This window comes from Bombus fervidus, chromosome 11 (assembly GCF_041682495.2).
Source record: "Bombus fervidus isolate BK054 chromosome 11, iyBomFerv1, whole genome shotgun sequence".
NCBI classification, from domain to species: Eukaryota; Metazoa; Arthropoda; class Insecta; order Hymenoptera; family Apidae; genus Bombus; species Bombus fervidus.
Window position 1 is genome coordinate 1,760,613 of NC_091527.1, and position 23,964 is coordinate 1,784,576.

General features: G+C 34.8%; 1 protein-coding gene across 2 annotated transcripts; it reads right to left on the reverse strand.

The window, feature by feature from the left end:
• Nucleotides 1-428: 428 nt before the first annotated feature.
• On the reverse strand, nucleotides 429-23,283 carry LOC139992536 (putative ferric-chelate reductase 1 homolog). 2 transcript variants are annotated; one of them, XM_072013455.1, is made up of 13 exons: nucleotides 22,703-23,283; nucleotides 20,041-20,267; nucleotides 13,850-14,172; nucleotides 12,793-12,884; nucleotides 8,628-8,787; nucleotides 5,431-5,628; nucleotides 5,076-5,171; nucleotides 4,468-4,624; nucleotides 3,625-3,851; nucleotides 2,555-2,795; nucleotides 2,345-2,457; nucleotides 1,544-1,657; nucleotides 429-1,457 (listed from the first exon to the last, which is right to left on the reverse strand). In XM_072013455.1, the coding sequence occupies exons 3-13, from the start codon at nucleotides 14,168-14,170 to the stop codon at nucleotides 1,317-1,319; spliced, it is 1,860 nt and encodes a 619-aa protein (XP_071869556.1). In that variant the 5' UTR covers nucleotides 14,171-14,172; nucleotides 20,041-20,267; nucleotides 22,703-23,283; the 3' UTR covers nucleotides 429-1,316. The 2 variants fall into 2 exon arrangements, with proteins under 2 accessions (XP_071869556.1, XP_071869555.1); XM_072013454.1 differs by lacking the exon at nucleotides 20,041-20,267 and having other exon boundaries at nucleotides 22,703-23,282.
• Between the last annotated feature and the right edge of the window lie 681 nt (nucleotides 23,284-23,964).

Consider the following 23,964-nt stretch of genomic DNA (forward strand, 5'->3'; position numbering starts at 1 on the left):
TTTGAAAGGCAATGAGAGAGGGTTAAAACAAACGACAAAGTTTTTAATGTAAATGAAATAAATACCGGTGATATACTTGACCTGCAACTTTCACTTATCGTTTAAATTAATTCAAATTTTGTTTAAACCGACTAACAACGGCCTCTTACAGTTAACCGAGTTCAACCACCGTGTCCTCTGTAGGATCTTAACAATAAACGGATAACCTTTCCTATAGAAAACTCGAAAGAGCGAAAATCTGGTACGAGTGTAGCGAAATAAAATTGTAGCGATACGGTAAGGTTGAAAAAAAAACTTGCACATTGTGAAAAACACTGACAGTGCTTTTATCTACTCTTACGTATACGTATCTAATATCGTTTAGTACAATGAATTCAAGCCAAAAAGGTACTTTTGTTGAGTTACATTATTTCGCACACAACACACGATTCTGTATATACTTTTATTTATTAACAATCAATAACATATGAAAACATTATGATGTCAGTTAATTAAGCGCAATTCCATAATACTTCTACAAACTCTTATTTGCACTCATCTATAGAATAACACTTATCGTAGTACAAAATAAATCTAAACACGTGTAAAAATCGAAAATACATATGTTGTAAAAACTAATACTGTAAACGTTACATCATAAATATAGATAATCTGCGTATATCTTACCGATAAAGACAACTTAAATATAAAAGCACCTTACAGACAGAACTCTTTGAGAGCTTCTAACAACAATATGTGTGTTGCGAATAATCTCGCAGATATAAACAAACTAATGCCTTCTTTCATATATAGAAAAAAATAAAATATGTTTTTATATTTTATGTTTAAGTTATACTCTTATTTTGGACGGACATTTGTACGAATAATTTTCACAAATACTTATTCAATCAGTTATCAGAAGTCAGTCTACTAAGTAAAGGGAAGCGGAGATTGAAAATATGCGAAGATATTTAAGGTCGATGGGAGAATATATCGAATCAATGCACTTAGATATTCTACGTACTGCCGCTTGTAACATGATATGATATACCATTTATTATACTTCTACTATGAGAAACTTCAAACTATGTACTTTCCAACATTCGATGTATCAAATAATATAATATATATTATTATATAACTCACACTTTGGAGTTATCCCTGTAAACGATAATTTATCTCGATTCGATGCTCATTTACATATATATAAACAGTCACTCGAGGACATACTCAATGCGAAACAGTTTGTAACTTATCGCAATAATATTCCTGACACAGCAGCGTACATAATTCGTGGTCAAACGAATCTCACGTACAGTTTATCGCTACACGGCAACTTAATAATTTTTTATATTGTTCGTGAAGGTAACCCATGTGTCTTCTATAGGCGCCAGTACGGTGATTACAATGAGAGCTGCGGTGAATAGGACGATCACGACGAAATATATGCCGAAGATAAATTTCCTGATTCCAGCGTGCTATCGAACAGAATGAGAAATGAGACGGTGAAGATTTTCAGAGATTCTCGGCGCACCGCGCCGATTCTTATTAGTAAGAAACTTACAGGAGCATCCTGTCTTGCATCCGGATGGACCATTGAACCACGAGAGTGCATGTCTTTCATCGGAAATGAATTCACCCTCTGACTCGTCTGTCTGTCAGAGGCACATCCAACAAACTATAACATACATTAATTTCCTTCGTTACATAACGATCCTCTATAAATATCCGACTTAGTACCAAAGCTGATTCAGATTTAGAGATTTGCCTGTCTCGAAATCGCGCTTGTATAATTAAAGAGATTTTCAACAGTGGTCTGCATAATCAAATATGAAATATATTAGACATGATATGGAACTACTAATTGCATACGGGATCAAAGAGGACTGATCCCAGTAAAACATTAATAATCCATGGTGAATTAATTCGAAACTTTATGTCGTTAGTAACTATCTGAATATTTAAAACGACAAATTATAGCCTGTAGTGAAATAGGAATATTATACAATAATTATAATCAAGGAGAACTTATTTTTCATTTACAAATGGATATCATCGAAAGCGTAGCAACAAAATAGCACGGTATTTAACAAGTTTGCCAAGGTTAATTGGAACAATAGATAAAAGAAACCCATTAAAAAAAAGAAGTTAACCTTGAGACAGTCTTGACACATTTAATTGTTCTTTTGTAAAATTCGAACCACCATCCTCTTTCAGTGTATTTATTCGACTTCTTTCAAGATATCCATTTATAGATGAAAATAGGACATCCGCTATAGATAAAATAATGTGCATTGCCCAAACTCGTACAAATCGAATAAATGTACAACAATTTTGATTTCGAAATATCAAATATCATTCTTACCGTTAATATAAGGTGAGTCAGAATATGGAATACCACGTAAGCTGCCAGAATCCAGTCAACCCATTCCGGCAGTTTGGCCTTATTTAGTCGGACCGCGAAGAAAATTGCGATTACTGTGAAAGGAATTTCAATGCGTCAGTTAATCCATTGTTCATGGAGAAAAGAAGTACACAAAAAACACGTGCAGTATGAAAAAGATAAGAAGCTTACTGCCGCAAATCTGTGCCGCGTTTCCAACGAACCAATGCGCCCAATTAAAAAGAGGTCTTCGCGGTGCTCCTGGGTGAGGTCTCGCAGCTGCCATAAACGGTTGAATAAAGGCTAAGATCGTGGTCGCTAATCCCAAGGACGCGTGTATCACCTCCGAACTCCATTCACCCAATTCGACGAATATTATTACAAAAGCCGCTATTGTCATCGACCATGTCAGTATCATAAAGAATCTGTGCCACTTGAGTAAACAACAGAGCAAAATAACATATTCTTGTCGATAATATTCATTGTATTTCATCGATAGAATTAAATTCTCATAATGAATGACATCAAAGTGAGGAACATAAGTGACGGCGATATTATTATAATATATGAATACTCGAGCCGGATATTAAATAATCTGAAGTTAATAAGTATCCTTCAACCATCTAAGATACGTTCAATATCATCCTTGGACATCGGCCAAAGTTAAGTGTTCTTTCGGAACGTTCAGACTCTCGAGTTCAACAACGTCAAGTACAGCACGCTGTTTAAAAAATGTAGCGTGCTCTGCATACTAAAAGCCAAATTAATAAGTATTCACCGCATTACATGAAAAATATCTAATTGTCGAGCAAAATCGATACGTTTAACCAATCTCAATAGCAATTTAATTCTTGTCATTTCATTATGAACGTAACATTACGAACATATTTATTGTCGTATGGACCGTACACCATAAAGCAAACAATTCTCACGACGGTCGGTACAATTTCACCCGGTGTCTCCCAATTAAAATCTGATTACGCAAAATGATTAATGTGTTCGATTTAAATTGCAATCACGCTGTTCGTGCGTCGACTAGTAATTTTCGGAAAGAGCCACCCCCGTGACATTATCAAATTGCCCTTCCATTCGCGGTTCCTCCGATTAACCTCGATCCCCAACTCATGAATCCACAGACAAGAGCATCGCCCCGTCAAATAGGTGCCATCACACGCAACCTCGGAGTCGTTACTTCCACTGGGTCGAGATCTTACCAATAGCCCAGTTTGTGCGCGGGATTATAGGAAAAATTGGATACTTACGGCGAACCAATGGTCCTTCCCGCACAACTGTGAGCTGACCCATGTCTGCTTGTAGTATCTAGCCAGAAGAATGCCGATCGACGCTGTACCGATCCAAGACGCCAACATTAAAGCGCCGTGAACACGAATTAGAATGTTGCTCGCCGTAGTGTAACCACCAACGTCGGATAATAACTTTGCGTCACCGGTCGCGTCATACGCCGTGTCATGGAATCCGATACCATTACCTAAATGTTTTGACAAATGTTTTTTTAAACGTTTCTACGTTCTTCAATCGTTTCACTTCGCGTGATAAAGGAAATGGAGAAAAAGAAAAGTTTCAGTAGAGTTCTTGGAAAAAATCATTTCATCAGAAACATATATCTAGGTTCATTACAGAGTATTCTCAATCGCAAAGTTATTGCATTTATTCATTTTTATTTTCCTTATTTCTAAGAATAATGATATATGATTAACGTTATATTTATGCTTTCTGGTAACGTTCTAGCATAGAAAGATCAAAACCATCCGGTAATAGACCAATACTTTGTCATTGCACTAATAAAATTATGTCTTTTACTTATTTTAAAGTACTTTGGAATATTTAGTTTCCCAGAATAGCGTTAGAAAGGTTGTATAATATATAATTGTCATAAACATTAAAAGTCCTATTGATATTTGATTCAAATTGGATCCTTCTCATTACCTTTATTTTTTTATTTATTTTGTACCTCGTAACGTAAAATATTAAATAAGTCTCTTAGAGATTTTCAGTAAATATAACGTATCCTAATAAAGGTGTCCTAGTACTTATGGCCGGCAGAGTAGTTGTAGTATCGCAGGATTAAATGAAATTGAACGTACTTTTTAAACTTTTGCCAGCTGCCACGAGAAGATTGTATGGTGTACTGACGAGGTCATACTCGCGACCTTGAACAACCGTGGTCTTCTCTCTCCAAAATCTGCACGTGATTATGTCATCCTTGATCGCACTCGACTCCAATTGGACTGCTCCTTCCTGCTATAAAGGAAATCGCAAATGGATCAAGGTCACGAGAGATTTCTCGTAAACTGCGAATCGATGCAATCATTCCCACAAAGAATTGATCGGTAACAATGTTACACACAGGCGAAAGTCGGCCATCGCCGCGGGGCTCATTGAATCAAGATCGTATTAATTTCACTTGCTCGCGACTCGCGTGATCACGTAACAGTGACCTCGATATTGGTCGCAGGTAGAAGTTTCTTATTTCTTTTTAATCCTAATTTTATTCAATTCGAATCGTTGGATGTTCATTCGCCGTCGAACGATTAATAAAATAAGTTCAAAATTCGTTTTTCAAATTTGCAAATTGCGATGCAGACTCTCTGATCTTAGTAACCAGCTACAGAATAAAATTTGTTATTACTACGGCAGAATTTGGTATTCAGTTCGAATCCTGCTTTAATATGATAAATAATAGGATACGTACCATGGGCTGGCGCATATTACGTTTTCCAGAGTTCCAAGACATGTGTAATGCAATTTCTCCTCCTTCGTTCGCGCACTCAACTACACTGTCATCGCCCTGCATATATAACATACGAAGGATTAAATAATCGTTCACCGTAGAATTACGTGAATAGAATCTAATATTCTACATACTTTCTATGCCTACATTTCTCTAATCAGTATAACCATTGTTGCATAAAATTTACCACGATCTAAATTAGGTATCCGTAATTATTTAGGTAGTAAATAATTAATGTAATTTAATTTAAAATAATTTAATTTAATCGATATTTTTGGATGACTAAGGGCGATATTTTTAGTCAACAAGAAATTACCATTTTACTGTCATCGGATAAACCAACAGCGACATATTTACTATCACGTCCTTGCAATTCAAACAGATATCGCTCTCCTTGAACAAGTACAGTAACCGCAGCGATACAATTTTTGGCCTCGATGCATCCAGCTGGGGTACCAAAGCAATTCTTCGTCGAGCCACATCCGGCGTAGAAAGGATCCTCAACATCTTTCGTCTAAAGAATAACACGTTCAAATACAATAACTCGCTGTCGTCAAAGTTCTGAAGAAATTATACGTCGGTTAATACTCAAAGCGTTTGTATGATCTTAAGATTCGAGAAACGGGTACGAAGAACACAGAGATTTATACAGGACCAAACGCAAGTTCTCCAACCGAGAACAGAGTTTCCAGGCAGCTTTCCTAGTTTCTCTAGAGAAACAGAATAATCATTCGCACGGAAATAGAAATAGAAGTTCCTCGTGTCAATACACATCTCATATCTGGCAAGAACAGTATCTACGTATAATTTAATCTAATAATACGAAAGGATGAACAAACGTTAACACGCAAAGTTAAGAGTACGGTTGATCCTAGAGCCAATAGATTCTTCAACCACGTTTATCGTCTGGCATGAATCTGACGGTAAAGTTTCAAGAGATTTCCAAAAGATTTATTTTCATCCAAAATACGAAGATATTTCCGCGGCGAGAAATCCCACCGTCGATACGTGTGTGCAGAGAAGCAGCTTGCGTCGCAGCCGGTTAATGGAGTAGTTTCAGTCCGCCACTCTGGAAACTCCTCAATAAAGTTTCCAAGCGAGAAACCGGCAAGGATTCATTCGCGTGCCGCCTTTTCTCACGTCGATCTCGTTTCGAAAGTGGACCGGTAACGAGGACGGTACGCAAAGAACACGTCGACCTGTATCTTTTCATTTGTCGCGGAAGTCAATTCAGACAAAACACGCTTGCAGCTCGAAGTGAAGATGACACTCGAATCAAAATTATAACTTGAACCCCGTGCATAGCAATGCATACGCAACGCAATGTGATTAACGTTGAATGCTCGAACATCTAAAGATATCAATTCAATGATTAATTACAATACAAAGTGGTCACGAATGACAAAAGAGACGCAGATTGGTCGAAATCTCGGAGGGACGGGAAATGTGACGATCGACCTTCAACTCAGACACAGTTCGCGAAACAGAATAATTACGGACTTCGAGAGCTGATTATTACCAACTTCATGTATGTATGTACATTTTTCATTTCTATTAAGCACACCTGCGAGTTCGTTCGATTTTGTCGTAGGAAGATTTTTGTACATCACACGGAGTAATTGGACTCGTGATTGCTTTAATTGCTCGTTGAATAAAGATAAGATGAACGCGTGTCCGTATTAGCGACCGTGGGATACGCTTTTTTTCTGTTTCTTTCCATACTAATACGTTCTTACAGGCAATAAATGTTTCATATATTATTTATAGTATGTTTAATATCCTATTGCTTTCAAGTACATGAACATTTTGATTTAACTATTTGTATTAATTATACGTAAACGTTACTAATATATATGAAATAATGGAAAATCAATGATGAAAAAGAAGATTTATTATCTTCTACTAAAACTGACAGACGATATTCGAATCATTTATCTAAAAATTGATCAGTGGTAAAATTAGTCATAGTCTATCTGCCAATACGAAGAAGCATCCTAGTAAAAAGGGAAGTTAAATTAAAATATGACTCGAGTAAGCAGTTTATTGTCCCCTTTTGTTTCGCGACGTTTCACCGTTTCGCCATTGGCCCTGATTAATCCTCGAGGCCCGTTGCGCGTTGATGCGACGAAGATAAAGTCACGTAAAAATAAATGAACAATGGAGCAAAAATTACGGGACGCGGTCGGATCGGAAGATACGCGAAAGTGAACGGCGAAAGTATATAAAGTATAAAACCAAGAGCGTATCCCGTTCGATGAAAATTATGCATTTGTACGAAGCTAACCAGCGTGCAGGTGTGCGCAATTGTGCATACATAATACATGTAGTAGCATATCGTCCAACCAATATACGTCGGAATATGAACTTACTTTCAACTCGTAATTATTGTACACGCATATCCCTTATCAATGTACTCTTTGATTAATTATACCCTTCTGTTTTGTTATTAATTATACCTTCGTGTTTCTAGATACATTCATCCACATATATCGTTAATTATCGTGAAATCTATTTATCAAAAAGTTCTTTGAAAATCAACTTCAAAAGATTTCTAAAATTTCTCTCAAAATTGTAGATAACCATGGTATTGCTTTGTACTTTCTATGTTAAAACGTAATAGAAATTCTTAACTGATCCAAGTAACTTAATACGATCGATTTATTACTTCAAATAATTATTTAGTATTCTAAATTACAACTTCTTATTAGACCCATACGCAACGTGTATGTACATATGTATTAACCACATTGTTGACCTACTGCGAATATACACCTGTGTGTTTGCATATGAATTAATTTACGCAATTAACAAAGCATAAAATCATTAAAGTAAGTTTTCATTAAAACATTGTTCGCTGTATGAGTTCGCTGTAGTGTTTGTTAAATTATATGGAAATGCGGTTATTAAGAACTCAATCTTTTTATTGAAAGTACGGGTATATATCAAAATTATAGTAATAAGAGCAAAATATAGTTCATATTTCTGCGAATTTTCATACAAATTAATATTTTTCAGAATACAATAAGGAAAGTAGAACCTCAATAAAAAAAATTGTTTTACCTACGAAATATTATAGAAAGCATTATACTTTTGATATTCTGTATATTTTTCAGGCTACGTTCATTTTGTGGAATTTTTGCATTTTCAAATTTCCTATAGACCGTTACCATCGAGTATTCATAGAAATACCTTATGGTAGCCATAATTTCTCCATAAAATAACCAATCAGTAATTTTCCAAAAATATAATAACAAAAGAATCGAGTTCATATTTCTGTCATTCTGAACCAATATAGTAAGTACCATAGCGCGTTTGTTCGATCAAAGACGTTCACAATCGTAAACAGATATCAAAGAGATAGTGGTTGAATATTTCAATGTTAGGGCACGATTTCACTTCGCCAGCCCTTTCCCTGCATAGTCGATGATCAGTCGCGGCTATGATTATCGGGTGTGAAAAGCACGTTTGCCTCGTGATCAGCGGTCGGGACATAATGGGACGCAGAATACTTACCTCGTAATCGACGGTCGGACTGTAATAGGGCGGCGTGGTAGTTCTCAGTGTACTGATCGGTGTAGACGAGGTCAATACGTCGATGGATCGCTTGCGAACGTTAACTGGCGGCGATTCCACGCCGACCCAGTACGTACTGTAATCCTGCGCGAACGTGGACCTGCAACGTGGTAGAATAGGGAGAAAAAAAAAAATGAAAGAAACAATCGACGAGAGTTACGAGAAACATATATCGATCCATGGACGGTGAAAGGGAAATGGGAGCGTTTCAGCGAAGTACAAATGACTGATAGGAGGATGAAGATACCGTACTGGTATTGATTGCGGTAATTACGGTATGCTGGTTCTTTGAGAGAGTGCAATAGCCAAAGGTCCAAGGAATATCGTGTGTTTCGTTCGGAGCTATATTACCGACAATGGACACTTCGATCAATTTCAGGCAAACATATGTATGCGAATTATGGATGTGCTCGAATAAACGATGTGCTAAAATTCATAATTGACGAATTAAGACTATTCGTATTTTTCAGTATTTTCGATTTTTTTTCTTTTTTTTTTTTTTGTAAAATTGAAGGGTCTGGACGAATTCTATTGACGAAGTTTATTAATTACGATGGTGTGGTAGACGTGTTAATAATTGTGCTTCTGTGCTTTGCCTTTATTACCGTTTATTACCGTTTCATGTCCTCATTACGGTAACAAACATTTGAGACTTTTATCCTCAAATTGAATGATGTAATGAACGATGCGGATATTCTTTGATATGGTGTGATAATGGATTAAACAAATTATATGCACATGACCGTCTACGTATTTACTTATAATTAGGACATATTGTAATTAACAAAATGGAAGTATTGCGTATGATCCTAATTTGATGAAGTCAATGTTGCAGCTTTTGTCAATAGTTTTTATCGATAACATCAGAATGTTACAATAAAAGCAGATGATGCAAGTATTACCATTTATCATTTTCATTTGTGTTAAGTTATTTATACTTTTAATCGAAAGTTTATACATAGTTTAAGACGAACAAAGTTATCTTGCACACGACTGTATTTATTATAGCATTTACATACTAATTAATTACTACTTAGATTTCATATCATTTGGTAATACCTCAATATGATTGCAAAAATTATACTGAAAACGAAACGCTCTATTAGAAAATAGAGGTACATATATGTTAATACTTTGTGTAATAAAATTGTTATGTTAATTGTTGTTTCATTCGCAAATACTTTCATAGAGTACTCATAAACAAAATAGTTATTCAGATTACTGTACACATTCTCGTTTCTTCGCTGCAACTAGAAGCATTAAAGTAAATAATAATAAACATACTGGTACTCTTAATATCAACTATGTACATTTGAAAGTAGGTAACTAAGCAAATAAAAGGCATACCAAAGTTTAGAAATCTCAACATTTGCAGTTTCTTTCATTTAAAAGTTTAAACAGACAATACACGGTGCAAATGAATTTACAGGTGCAAACTTTTGAAATACCAATGAAACACCAAATGAAACTGGAAAATTTCCCTAATTATATATACAGATATTTCTTCCGAATCGAACAAACAGAAGACTGTCAGTCAAACCATCTTCGATACCAAACCATACTCCGTTTAATGATCCCACAATTACTCTAGCCGATGCATCATAATCGGTCACGAAACATAGCCAACGTTCCTCTCCGTTTCCGTAAAGAAGGAGAAAAAAAAGGGTTATAGGAACGTCAATTCGTATTCCAACATCTCGGCAGATAAGACTATAAATTACGGTCTTCCGGGTCAACGTGATGCAACCCATTACCAGTGCAGGCGTGGGAACAAAAGATAACAATGTTGAGAACGAATAACGAGTCGGAGTCTAATGTTGAAAAATCGTTTCGATAGCGTGGAGGAAGGCTTCGTATCGAACTGAGAATCAACGAATGAACAATCTAACTGGACGAGAGTGGACCAGATATTAGACTGTGTTAAAAGCAGAATTCAAACAAACCATAAATTTCTAGAGATTCGAGAAAAGTATAAAGAGATTTATTTATATGAATGAGATTTCTCGTTTTAATTACATATACGAAGATTACAGACGAAAAACATGATGAGTCATATCTTCTATGTTTAAAATCCGTTGTTGATCAATTCCCGGTAATTAAAATCTTTTTATTTCGCTTTGAAGCCAAATATGTGTTTCTTAATCCCTTTCAAAATTTTCAAAATACTACTCGTCACAGTAGTAAGATCCACAATAAAGGGTTCATTGTTGATACGGCGAGGATATTAAAATATCGTTTTAATAATTATATCTTTGGCTTCCATGAAACTTCGTCCGCTTGTCAGTTACTTTTAAGAGGTTGTTATCACATCAATCCTAACAGGTTGTTTTCATTTTCAATTACATCGTACTAAAATGCTTCTATTTAGACATAAGATGACAATGGAATTATAAAATCAATAACGATATACTTATTATTCCCTTCTGCCGTGGTAAAAAAATTAAAATAAGGATCGCTTCGATATCTAGAACGATAACCCGAATCAAAAGGAGAATGAACGAATGAACTACGTAGCATGAACTAGAGTAGACTGGTACCGGCGACATGTCAAAAGCGGAATTCGAACGAACCGAATGGTTATTTATGGCTATCGGCATAAATTTCTCGAGAAGTTTTAATGGAGCTCGCGCAGCGCTCTGTTCCCCGTATTAATTGAGCATTCAGAAATAACCGGTGGCACCGATTACCAGCGGAAAAGTTTATAACGAATGTCCCAGCCGTTTCACCATTCACCGTTAACCGTGTTATATTGTATTCCGTGCACGGGAGATGCCGAGGCGCCTCCGTGCCACGCGCGTTCGTTCGTTCGTTCGTTTCTAATCGTAATTCATACGTGCGACAGATCGCGGCATATTACGTGCGTGAGCTATATACACCGTGATCCGAAGACCGAGTTTTGTTCCAGAAATTGAATGAACGATTCATCGATACTTTGCAGATGAATTCCTGCATTAGCTTTGAATGCGATGAATCGTCAATTTCCATTCGGTTTATTGTATGATTGCAGAGTTAATTTGCTTTATGCGGACTGCTGTAATAAATTGCAATCTGACAGAAAATCGATTCTGTTCTGCTAGTTACGAGAGTTTTTGAGTATTCGAGTTGCGTTATTTGACTTAAAACTTAGTTATCTATATGTACACGAAGGTGTTTGAACACTCGGCGTAGAAAAATTTTGTATACGTATCGTACACGTTATGAAAACATTTTAAAACTTCATTAGCACTGTAATAAGGCATAACTGATACAATTGTGATGGTAAACGTTGGAACGAATCTGATGATGTATGATGTATATGTATGATGATGTATATGTATTTTCCCGTGATGTTTTATTTTATTGTTTCATCGTGTAGATAGTAAGCAATCTATTTGTATCGATTATTACAAAAATCAAGAATGAGTAGTCGATAAAAATGACCAAGCAAAATAAGCAGTGAATATAAAGTGGCGTTTTACAAACCGTGTAAAGACTTGTAATTCATTCGTTACGATGAAGAATATTCCAAATACGTCTTCATGAAAATGTTTCTTAAACATCAGGAAGAATGGAAGGTTCGAGGACGGAAGAAAATATAGAAAATTTAAATGAATTTAAAAAAGATAAAATAAATGGAAGTAGAGGAGTATGAGACAAATTCACTACTAAAAATAATTATAACGCATAATAATTCTATCGTAATTAGATGTAAATGAAAGAGTTATGCAACCTTGAAATGGCAGTATTGAAAGTACAAGATCTCTGAATGCAAAAAGTTGTGATAGAATTACGAGAGAATTAATGTGAAAGTATTGAAGTACGACAAGGTTTGATTTTCCTGATCTGATACACCTTACTTCCGCATTCTTACAAACCATACCTCTTGCACATTCAACTGCCATATCGTGGCAATACATTTATTGCAATATATTTCATTCGACCGAAGTAAAATAAATTCATTGTAAAAATAAGAAATGTGTACGATATTTAAATACATGATATCATCGAATTATCTGTGATACTTTTAGTCAGTATCAAAATTTCCTAAGGATATACGACAATTGGTAGAAATTTGTGCGAGATTACAAAATAACGTAAACCCGCGAGTGTTCTATCGAATACTCACTTGAAAACAATGGTGCCTTCGTAATTTACAGGTGCCTCCCAGTCAAACTCGAGATTGTGCTTCTTGCTGACGTTCGTGTGAGTCACCGCGTTCTTAACAAAAGGAAAAGGAAAAAGCATTTAATCGTCGTGTCGTGTAGCACTTTGCCTCTGTCCTTCGGGAGCGCACGACAACGTGATTCACGTAGCCTTCGAGAGCTCGCTAACTACGATCGAAACGATCCTATCGGGAAATACTATAAATCATCAAACTTTCTAATCATTTGAAAAGAATCGTATTGATCGCTCGAAGAACACCTTTCAAACCTTTATTCGACCAATATGCTAAATTATTTGTTACTGTATCTGACACTCGTGTCTTATTTAACATTTGTATCATATTATGTAATCAATACACTTTATTTATGTTATCTTATCTGGTACTTTTTATCTCTTATTTCGATTAAAACGTACGAAACACATTTATTTGTTATTAGCTTATCTGCTCCTGTATGTATATTATTTAAGTCGGTACACTTGTTATTCATAGCCTTATCTTACTTATTATTTAATGATTATATAATATTATCATAATTAAATATAATACCGAAAAAACGTAATAACTTTATATTTATTGATTTGCTGATGAAAGAAAGTATTTTAATACGACCTAGTTGAAATTAAAAATGACCTCTTATTACCTTCTAAAAATAGATAATGATTTCAAGAAATTTTATGTGAAACCAATAGAATAACTAATGTTGGAACAATCATATTTCGAGAAGTCGAACAAATCTAATAAATCGAATCTAAATTGAATGGAATAACATCTTAGGTAATGTGGAAGTAGCTGATAGTATGTAATATTGAATTCTAAAAGTGATTTTCTATAAAAAACAGGAAGTGTGACTTATCGTGTCTCTTTCCTGTAATCCTCAAGAATATATAGTAATTATAGAATAATATATATTATTTCAATATTTTATGAATTTATCATTTTATCTATTTTTTTATTTTAAAATTGGCAAATATCTGCAAACTTTAATAAAATTATTCATAACACAGTAACGTGTTTTTACCTTTATACCCTGTGTGCACTCGACGATTCTTGCCGAATCGGGCAAGTTGGCGAACTCTCCAACGAATTCACCGGTCTCGGAGTCATGCGCAAGTATCATAAAACCCTCGTAGGCAAGACCGTGAGGACTTCCCAGAATTAACCGGACTCTGCCTTGTCCTGCAGCTGGTAAAACTTGGTAAGGAGGAGGGTAAGTTTCCTGCTTCGTGCTTCCAGGATGACGAGGCATCAGATCTTTGCATGAATCTGGCGGTGCTCCAGTCGGCAGACCCAGCGTTCTCAACGAGAGAACGCTTAGCAAGATTACAAACGTTCCTTTCATTACTGTAACATACAAATTTTACACATTTAATCATATACGACCTTCCTTTTAAATTACGAAACTTAATAAATTAAATTGCTTAATTGAATTACTAAATAAGTACTATATATTACTTGCCTTAAATATACCTACATTTTCCTATACAAACTTTATGAATGTGATCATGATGATTTTGATGAACACGACATAATATACGACTTTTATATAACGCATACAATATATTTGAAGCCCACTGTTTAATTCGAAGTAGTGTAACAAGAATTTGCCAATATCAATTCCCCTACCTACGATTTTCCTTCCAAATGATATAAGTTTACGTTCGAACAATGTAAATTCTATCGTAACGGGGATTTAATTAATCGAGTATTAACTATAGTTCCGTTACAATTCCGAATAAATGAAGTCCAGATAAGTGGGAGTTCTGCAGACTAGTAGCTACATTAATAACATATCGAAATAAAATTAGATAAGGATTTAGTTGGATAAATTATTGAAATAATTCGCGAATTTCATATTCGCAATAATTAGACCAATATTAGACGGTCAATCTTTCTCTTCTCTCTTCACACGCTTCCAAGTATTTCAAAAAACACCAAAGGTTGCTCTTTAAACTTTCTACTTTGATTCCTGTCTTTCTTCAAATTTTTTCTTCGCTGGTCGGTCCGATGAAGATTTCATACTAATAAACGAGCGTCAGAGTCGTATCACGCTAGACAGTCCCATAAACTCATAAGACTAGTCTGTACAGAAGAACGGATACCATCGACGAACTGTCCTTATACGAAGCGGACGCGCATTATTCAATCTACTTTTTACACGTTCCAGACTATGGAATAATTGCGAAGACGATACAAGGATATCGTTCCAATTCCAAGAATATCTACGTGCGCATAATAAGACCAGCCACATTTTATAACGTTGGAAAATTCGCGGTAGTTTCTTAGTGACAGAATGTGTGTAGATACATGACTTATACGACTACTTTTCCGTATACGTCATCCGCGACTATCGAACAGTTTAACACTGTGAATGTGAAACATTAGTCACCGCTCTAAACTGACCGGAATTCCCGCTGCTCCATTTCTACACTTGCTTCGAATATATTTAGTGCCATCAACGTTGAGAACTTTCGTACCTCTTTTTCTATTAACTATTTCATAATGTATATAATTTCGTAAATTAGATAAACGATTTATGGAAAAATTAGATAAACATTTATTAATGATTTTCATAAATTAAATGCTTTTCAACGATATAGCTGTTTCTATAAATTTTTATATATGACAGAATAAAAGTAACTCGAACGAAAATGAAAATAATTTATTCAAAAGTGAAACGTAAACCATGTAGCAATTCTATGATTTTCAAAAAGTACTAAGAATTTCAAACGAACTAAATTTAAAAAAAAATCGATTACTTAGAATCGAAACGATAACTTTGATGTTGCTGTTCATACTTTACCATCGATAGGCTATATATTCTAATAAATAAAATAAAATAATACTAGAGCATACCACTTGGCGTTTTTCTCTACGTTATAATGAAACTGATGAAGCGTATTTTTGTACTACTTATTAATAAATAGAAAAAAGCTAGGGATCGAAAACGAGCAGAGAGATTAAAAAGTCAAACTTACAGTTCATACCCACCTTTTAATCAGCTTCGCTCTGTAAACTTGGAAAAATTTTGATCTATGTTATCCTCGCAAGCAGGATACACAAGCTTCCTCTCGCGAACATTTTCATAATCTTGTAGAAGAGGATGAAAAATTAAGAGAGAAATTCGGATAAGGAAAACGGAAAGATAAAAAAGATCCGTGCTTTCCTCTATTAAATCGTATAGGTTCGCGTTAGGTATTTTTCTTCATGGGTGAAAAAAGATCGAACGTCTAGTGCATCGGGCTGTTGGTTATCGTGGCGCAACTTTATGCGTTTAGCAATACCGTAACCGCAGATTCTGCTGTCCAGATGCGGCCATGATTCATACATCAATGAGAAAACAACGCAATCCGCGAAACAAGAATCTGTGGACACTTTACTTATTAGTAGACTGCGGATATTTATGCGAAGCTCATAATTTCACAAATATAATTAAAAGACTGGCACCTAAATAGCAATTTCGTTAATCCGTTAAATAACTGCTAGAACTATCTTACTATACTTTTATGTATTATGTGCATTTCGTTTGTTACTGCACTTTCAAATTCTCCATAAATACATATCTAATGCAATCTACTTACTAGGTACTTTACTTTAACAAATATTTTCCGCATTTCCAAGAAAAATAAAAGAAAAAGATAAAGAATTATCGCGTCCCTCTTTGAATCGAGTAATGCTGTTGCGCGTACCTCAATGCCGAGGGTCGAGCTATTAAAGCTATTGCCCATTACATAATATAACTGGCGCGGTGTTTCAGTGTTGTTTAGGAATGTGCAAGCAAAGAAATCTCGTGGGTCGTCCAGCAGAACTCAATAGGTGAAAGTGAGCGTCTTTCATGCGTGGGTTGCACACAACTCAGCAGTCTTTGAATCGTTGTAAATAACGAAACGGTACACTGGCAATCCACTGGCGATCGCGTTTCTGACATTTTTCTACTCGTTCAAATATTTCTGTCTGTATACACTATTGCTTCTATGTATTGAAGCACTCCCATATCGTTGCAAATAGAGTGGCTCATAAAAATATTCGAACACTTGCAGACACCTTTTATGAATGCAATTATGTGTGTCATACGAAACATTTCAAAATGTCATTAGCATTTTAATGAGACTTAAATTATTATGGAAATTATTGTTAAGATTATATCGGTAAATTTTGAAAACAATCTGAAAATCTACAATAAAATTTATTGCAAACATGTACTTACATTACAGTAAAAAATCAATACATAATATGAACAGTGTGATCTTAAATATATAATTAGTTAAATATGATCCTTCTGAATGCAGTGAGTTGAATAATTATCTGATCAAATATTTTGACGATCTCTGAGAAGTGTAAGCTTGCAATAAATATGTTGTAATTTCTGTAAATTTATGTAAATTTTCAGATGTATTTCAAATCTTACCAATATAATCGTGATAATCGTGTCTCATTAAAATGCTAATGAAATTTTCAAATGTTTCGTATAACACACATAATATATATATATATATTCGGAAGAAAGTTTTTATAAATGTTCAAATATTTGTATCACTTGGTAGGAATATTTCTGAAATCAAATTTTGTACAGATACGATCGTATTCGATGGAATCAGTGGTGTATAACTGACTTCAATTATGTGAATTGCTGGAAACTTAGATCATCCTCTACGACTTTCCTCGTTTCGAAGAAATCATGGTGTTACGCTACCATTCTATTGGAACGAGCAAATGGCCACAATGAGAAGAACAATTGTGTTTTAAGGACAATTACGAAACTTATTTTATACTTACAGCCTGAAACATTCGAGACAAGGTCGATGCTTGCCCACTTCTGTTATGGTCCATTTACGCTATTGCGACAAATCGTGGCACGTGCAAACCCGTATCCCAATATCGAGTTCGTTAGAATCGGGAAATCTAGCGAAACGTGAGCCATGACTCTATCAAGGAAAACAAAGAATTCCCAACAGACTAATATACATAGATTTAAATTCATCGGACACAGTACAGAGAACTCGCGCGCTTTTACCAAAGAAAGTTTCATATTAATTTTGAGATTTTGAAGAAAATCCTACGACTCGGTGAATCTAGGGATTTTAAAACTGTCCTGAATTATTTTAAACCTGTAAAATCCCTAAATACTTGAGGATTTTCTAAAAGTCTCGGTCGCTTCGAAATCTCTCAAACAGCCCGAAATTCCAATCATTTCCATGAATTCCTGAAATCTCAAAAACTTCCACGGATCTACAAATATTACAAAATTTCAACCTCCCATATTCTCCGAAATTCGCGAAATATTTAAAGATCCGAAATTCTTGCATCCCACTGGTTCACGGGCCTGAATTCCAGATATTTAGAGTTCTACATATAAGTCCAAGGTTTTCTGTATTATATCTCACGAACTAAATTTAAATTAAAATCTCGAAAAATGATCGACTTTATACGTGAAATGCGTATTTCTTGATTTTGCAGTTTTGAAAGCGTAACTCGAAAGCGAACAACAGCTTGTTACCACTAATACACCAACGATCCGATCTCCATAGAGTGAAAACGAAGAGAAATCTTCAAGACTGCATGCAAACATTACCTAACTGAACGTGTACGAGAATTCCAACTACAGAAGACATATTAAACAACTCGCTGTCTCGCGAATAATGTTTCAGTGTCAAAGAATTTCATTCATGATAATAGCGACGATTAGAGCGCACGTTTCTATGCATTTATGGAAAATTTAACCTTCTCGCAATCTTACAATTTTTATCTTATACTAGTTTTGTTCTTGTACCTTTGATAATTTTTATGAATGCGGGTCTTCGTATTGTCGCAAGCCTTTCTAATACTAACAACGATAAAATATTCTCTCTCTATGAAACATTCGATGCGTCGCATCGTTGCGAAAAGAGTAAGAGATATTGCAAAACGTCGTATACGTGAGTAGATACGATTTTACAATTCGCGGCATGCCTAAATCGAAATTGTGTTGCAATCTATACCTTGACCCTCTAAAACAATGAAGAACTTTTCCATCGACGTTAACACTTGCTGCTTAATTGTCAGTTTTTCAACGTCTTTAATTGCATGGAATAGCGGATGATCGATATCTTACTTGCATATTTTCCATTAGGAGATATATTTTTTATCCCACATGTACCTATTATATCCGCGTTGTGACTAGACAAAATGTAAACAGGCGCCGTAAAAACGCATAATTAGTCAGCCACAAACGTTTGAAAAAGCGAAACGCATATTATGAATACCGTACATTCAAACATGAATATAAATCATCATGCCAGAGTATTATTCGCCGAGATTAATATCTTCACAATTTCCAACAATTTATATGTATTATTGAAATAACACAGATACCATCGTGTATGATACATATCGTCGACGATATATGGCAAATTTTCGTTCAAACACACTCAGTACATACACTATCCCGCGTAAGATTCCAGGCATTTTACCCAACCTATAGCGATAGAAAGTAATGGCTAAAAGCAATATTTATCATGTTCTTGTAGAATCACCGAATAATGAACTTAATTATTTATTTAAAAATTTACCGATATTACATCGAAGCTCAATACACGATTGACATAATTAATGTATCTATTGATATTCATTAAAATTTGTTTATTGCGACAACAGTTTATTATGAGTTTAGAAGAATTGATCTGTGTATTACAAATTAGATTGTCTTCTCCAGAACGTTTTTTTATAAATTTTCATTGCATAGTTAGTCTTTTCGAAATTTGTTTACTATGCTATAATAATAAACTACTAATACAGAGTATAGTCATAAATCAACGCATCGTTTCTATTCTACTTATATAGTTCCCTAATTAAATTACATTATGTCAAAAAATAAACAAGTGTGCAGATCCTTTTGATCAGTAGCCTATTTTAAATATTACTCGTCGTGGTAAAGCGAAACATACAGGCTTGCGCACGTGTATTATGTACAATAGGCTTAAACGGGCACATTGTTCTTTTCATCGATGAAGTTCGTAACGGGGGAAGCCGGGAGGATAAAAATCCATTCATTAAAAACAACATTTGAATGACAGATGAAGAGTTAAGAAGCACGGCAATCACGCTTCGCCGGTTATTATCATGTATCATTACGGTATTGTTCGAAGCAACGAGCACAAGGCTTCCCGCGTTGCATTTTGCTGCTCGTTCCGATATTATACACGCGCGCGCACGACAACGCTGCTGCTCACCCACCGATCTATGGATCGTAGTTCGGAGAATGCACAGTGTTACATTGTGGCCGAGTTAACCCAAGGAATTGCGCTTTCGTTCGATCCCGTAGCTATCACACGAGGGGAAATTTCTAACAGCGAAATGGTACTTTCTGCGGCAAAAGAGACAATTCAATTTCCTTTCTTGCCTCTCCTTTCGTTTTTTATCGTCATTATCGTTCGATATGATTTACGATTGAAAGTGCACGTCTGAAATGAAAAACGAAGAAGCAAACTGAATGTTATTGCGTATAATGGCTAGAAAGAGTACTGAGAAAGTATTTTCTATGTTAAATATTTCTATTAGAGCTCTCGTTTCTCTGAGATTAACTCATTTCGCGGATAACAATTTTTTACATTCAGATTAAGATACTTTATGCAGATTAAAGTATAACGCTTATGTAGATTTCAGGTTACAAAAAATTTAATATATGAGTGAACTTAATCTGTGTCTGAATAAATAAGAAACAACGATGCGTAAATATCTTCCTCTACCTAACTATATGTATTTTACACCCTAGAAAATACTTCGATGTATACATCTTTTATTTCACATTTTCTTTCCTTATATATCAACTTCAGAAGCTTATAATTTATTTTTTGTTTGAATATTACATAAGAATGAAGAGCGAGGTATAAATAAGTTGATGCAGGCTTTGAATATCCTTTGAAATATCGTCATTTTCGACACGTGACGCAAAAAATTGTCCTATACGAAAATCCAAAAATAAAACTCGCACAAAGATACTACACGGTGCCTCTATCGTGTCGAATGATACGTGCTCTTATGAATTATACATAATGGAATAGCATATGAGTCAGTTGCGTGGTATCACACATTACACGTCATTTGTGCAAATAAAATATCATTACATATCATTTACCTTCCATTTGAATTCACTAATTAGTGAACTGAAAAAAATCATCAAAATTGTATAAAACATGATCAGAGAATAAAAATTAATAAAAAAATTAGTTAAATGGAAAATATTTATGATTCGATGGACATTTTACATTCGAACAATAATTTTATACATCGAAATATTCCACAATTTCCGATAGAATCGAGTAGTAAACTAAGTGTTTGGCGAACGTGTAGCCATAGTAACGTTACTTTCCTGTCCTAGAAATTCCTCTCTGAGCGATCTAGATTCCTACGTTAATATGTCAAACCATATGTTAATATAATATTTTATGCGTTTATTACTTTGTTCATGTATACCCGCGTTCGTGTCCTAGAAATTCCATGCTGAACACTGTTCGTAGATTCTTCTGTCATTAGCACGACATACGGCGAACTAATTTATTACGCGAGCAGACTTAAAAAATATTATCAACAGCTACTATTAACAAACATAAAAACATTAGCTGGAATATTATTTTAAACTTATGCTGATTTTACTATTTATGATTTAAAAAATTTAATCAACCTGTTTATTAATATAATAATTTAATTAATATAATATATTTATTTTTCTAATAAATCAAATTAGTTAGATAATATAATTAGTTAACGTCAGAATAAATTGCAATTATGCTAAAACGCTATTCGATAAATTATTATAAATTCTTTCCAACTATTAACAATTGACTTGTTCTTTTCAGTACAGATTATATCGAAGTAGTAAGTTTGCGTACCTTTATAAAATATTCAAAAATATTGCTCGCGATTCGGAAAATAATATTTTAAAGACAAAGTTAAGGTTCGGAAACATTTTTAAAAATAGATCATCGAAAAGAAGTTGGAACGATTCATTTTAATGCTATCCGTCGCACTACTTATCGATAATCGACTCAGAATCAGTTATCAAAGGGACAAAGAAAGAAAGTTCGTTGAAGCTTCCAACACAAGGTTAACTTTCTAAAACATTACCGAAGCGCTTATTTATTAATTGCATTGGGAACATTATGCGTCGAAACAAAATCGATTTCGCGTAATAATTCAACGTTTTCATTCTTTCGACGAAGCGCCTGTGCACCGTGCCACGTGCAGGAATATAAAAACGTTCTGGCTGGTGACAGGTGCACCAGAAAACTTGTTTTTTAAGCAGTTCCCATAGAATATGGAATGAACCACGACTGTATTTGTCATGGTTTTATTTTACCAAGAGGCGTCTTGAAACTAGTCACTTTTTTGTACGAGTACTCTTTCCATCAAATAAATTTCGCGTGAAATTTCATTTTTATGTCAAATGTCGTGCGACCGATGGAAATCTGTCATCTGTATGTTACGCTAGGATCGCGACTTTCGCATGCTGAATTTGGTCAATGGACCGCGTTGAATCTATCCATCAATAAACCCCATTATCGATAAAACAACCTACCATTGAAAACACCCTAAATAGAAGTCGAATGATTCTATGTTAACAAATGCAATACATCTTAGATAATTAAAAGGTGTTTCTACCAAACATTGTTAGAATGTCTTATGAATTTAAATAAGACATGAAAGTTGTATAAATATAGGTCATTTGAAGCTTCGGTAAGAAGTTGTAAATAAACGCAAATGTATATGCCAATTTGTATTTATCACAGTTTATGAAGAGAATTATTTGGTCTTTTCAATAGCATAACACATCTACAACTAACGTTTCTCTTGTTTTGTATCCTTAATTGCGAAATAACATCTCGAGATTTGTACTCACGGTGCTTCATACTTGGTGATTTTCTCTCGTCAACTTCAATCTTATGTTGTGTATTGAGTTAAATCTACAGCGTAATAAACACGCAGTCGGCAAGGCGTGAAGTCACGTGTAGCGGAACTCCGGTATACATATAGAATCCTCGTTGATCCTGGCGAGGGAACACGCGCGTCATAGATGCATCTTCCAACGCAAAAAAAAACCAATAATTCACCGAGTCATCGATCACCACAAGAAGCAACACAATATCGGCGATTCTGGTCTCGCGATCGAATCCCAAAGTGAAAAGGTTAATCTGTACAATTTACCGAATCAAACCGGTGTCATAATATTTGTAACCGAAGATCATGAACTCAATCTGTGTACGCGGTCAATCTCCGCGAATCTTTCTGCCACCTATGCGCGCCCCCTTCGAACTCTCCTTTGCACGCGTGGTTATGAGAAGAAAAAGATGCTCACTAAGTTCGGTTAGGTCAAGTGTTTCCCCGACGTAGTCTCGAGAAGCACTTGTTGATTCCGGACGAGCATAGTTCTGACCAGCACGCTGAGAACCACACCTTACGAGAGACTGTGTAGTGGATATACGGATCGAGTTGAAAGGCCCGTGAGACCACATCAGGTCCGTACCTAGCCAACGGAACCCGTGTCATGAGATCGATCCACGCTCTTTCTGATCCTTGTTTACACTCTAAACAATGAGCACACAAGATTGGTTATGCGACATACCAGCATGTTGAAAAGTGGAGAATATAAATAAATAGATATGATAATAGGAATGGTTCCCTTATGTCAAAATCATAAATATATACATTTTCAGTTTTTTAGTAAAGAATTGAGCTAAATTCTTTTCCTTTTCTTTAACTTTAATACATAGATTAAGATTATGAATGTAACAATGTAACAACGATAATTATACTGTAATTTTAATTAATATTTTCAAGAATTATCTGGTTGTAATATAATCAACCGAATCACATATTCATGATATTAATATACAAAAGACGATATAATATTGTCAATGAATAAAATTGTATACATTTCAATATCTGTAAGACAGACTACTATTAAATATAAATACAATACATTATATCCTCCCATATGCTAATTATAATTTGTTGTACATACAGATTTTTTCTTTATGTATCTGGTTCGGTCATTTTCTTACTCGCATTTGACTGAACTATTTTTCAATATACAGGAATAATTATCAACTTAATTTTAAATACCTAGAGAAAAAGGCCAAGAAAAGGTTAAAGAATGTGGCG

What these genes read in the sequence shown, in the direction of transcription:
- LOC139992536 (XM_072013454.1), bottom strand. An exon ending in TATCCGATGACAGTAAAATG is followed by an intron (nt 5,172 to 5,430) that starts GTAATTTCTTGT and finishes TTATATATGCAG; the next exon opens with GGCGATGACAGTGTAGTTGA. An exon ending in ATGCAAGACAGGATGCTCCT is followed by an intron (nt 1,458 to 1,543) that starts GTAAGTTTCTTA and finishes TCTGTTCGATAG; the next exon opens with CACGCTGGAATCAGGAAATT.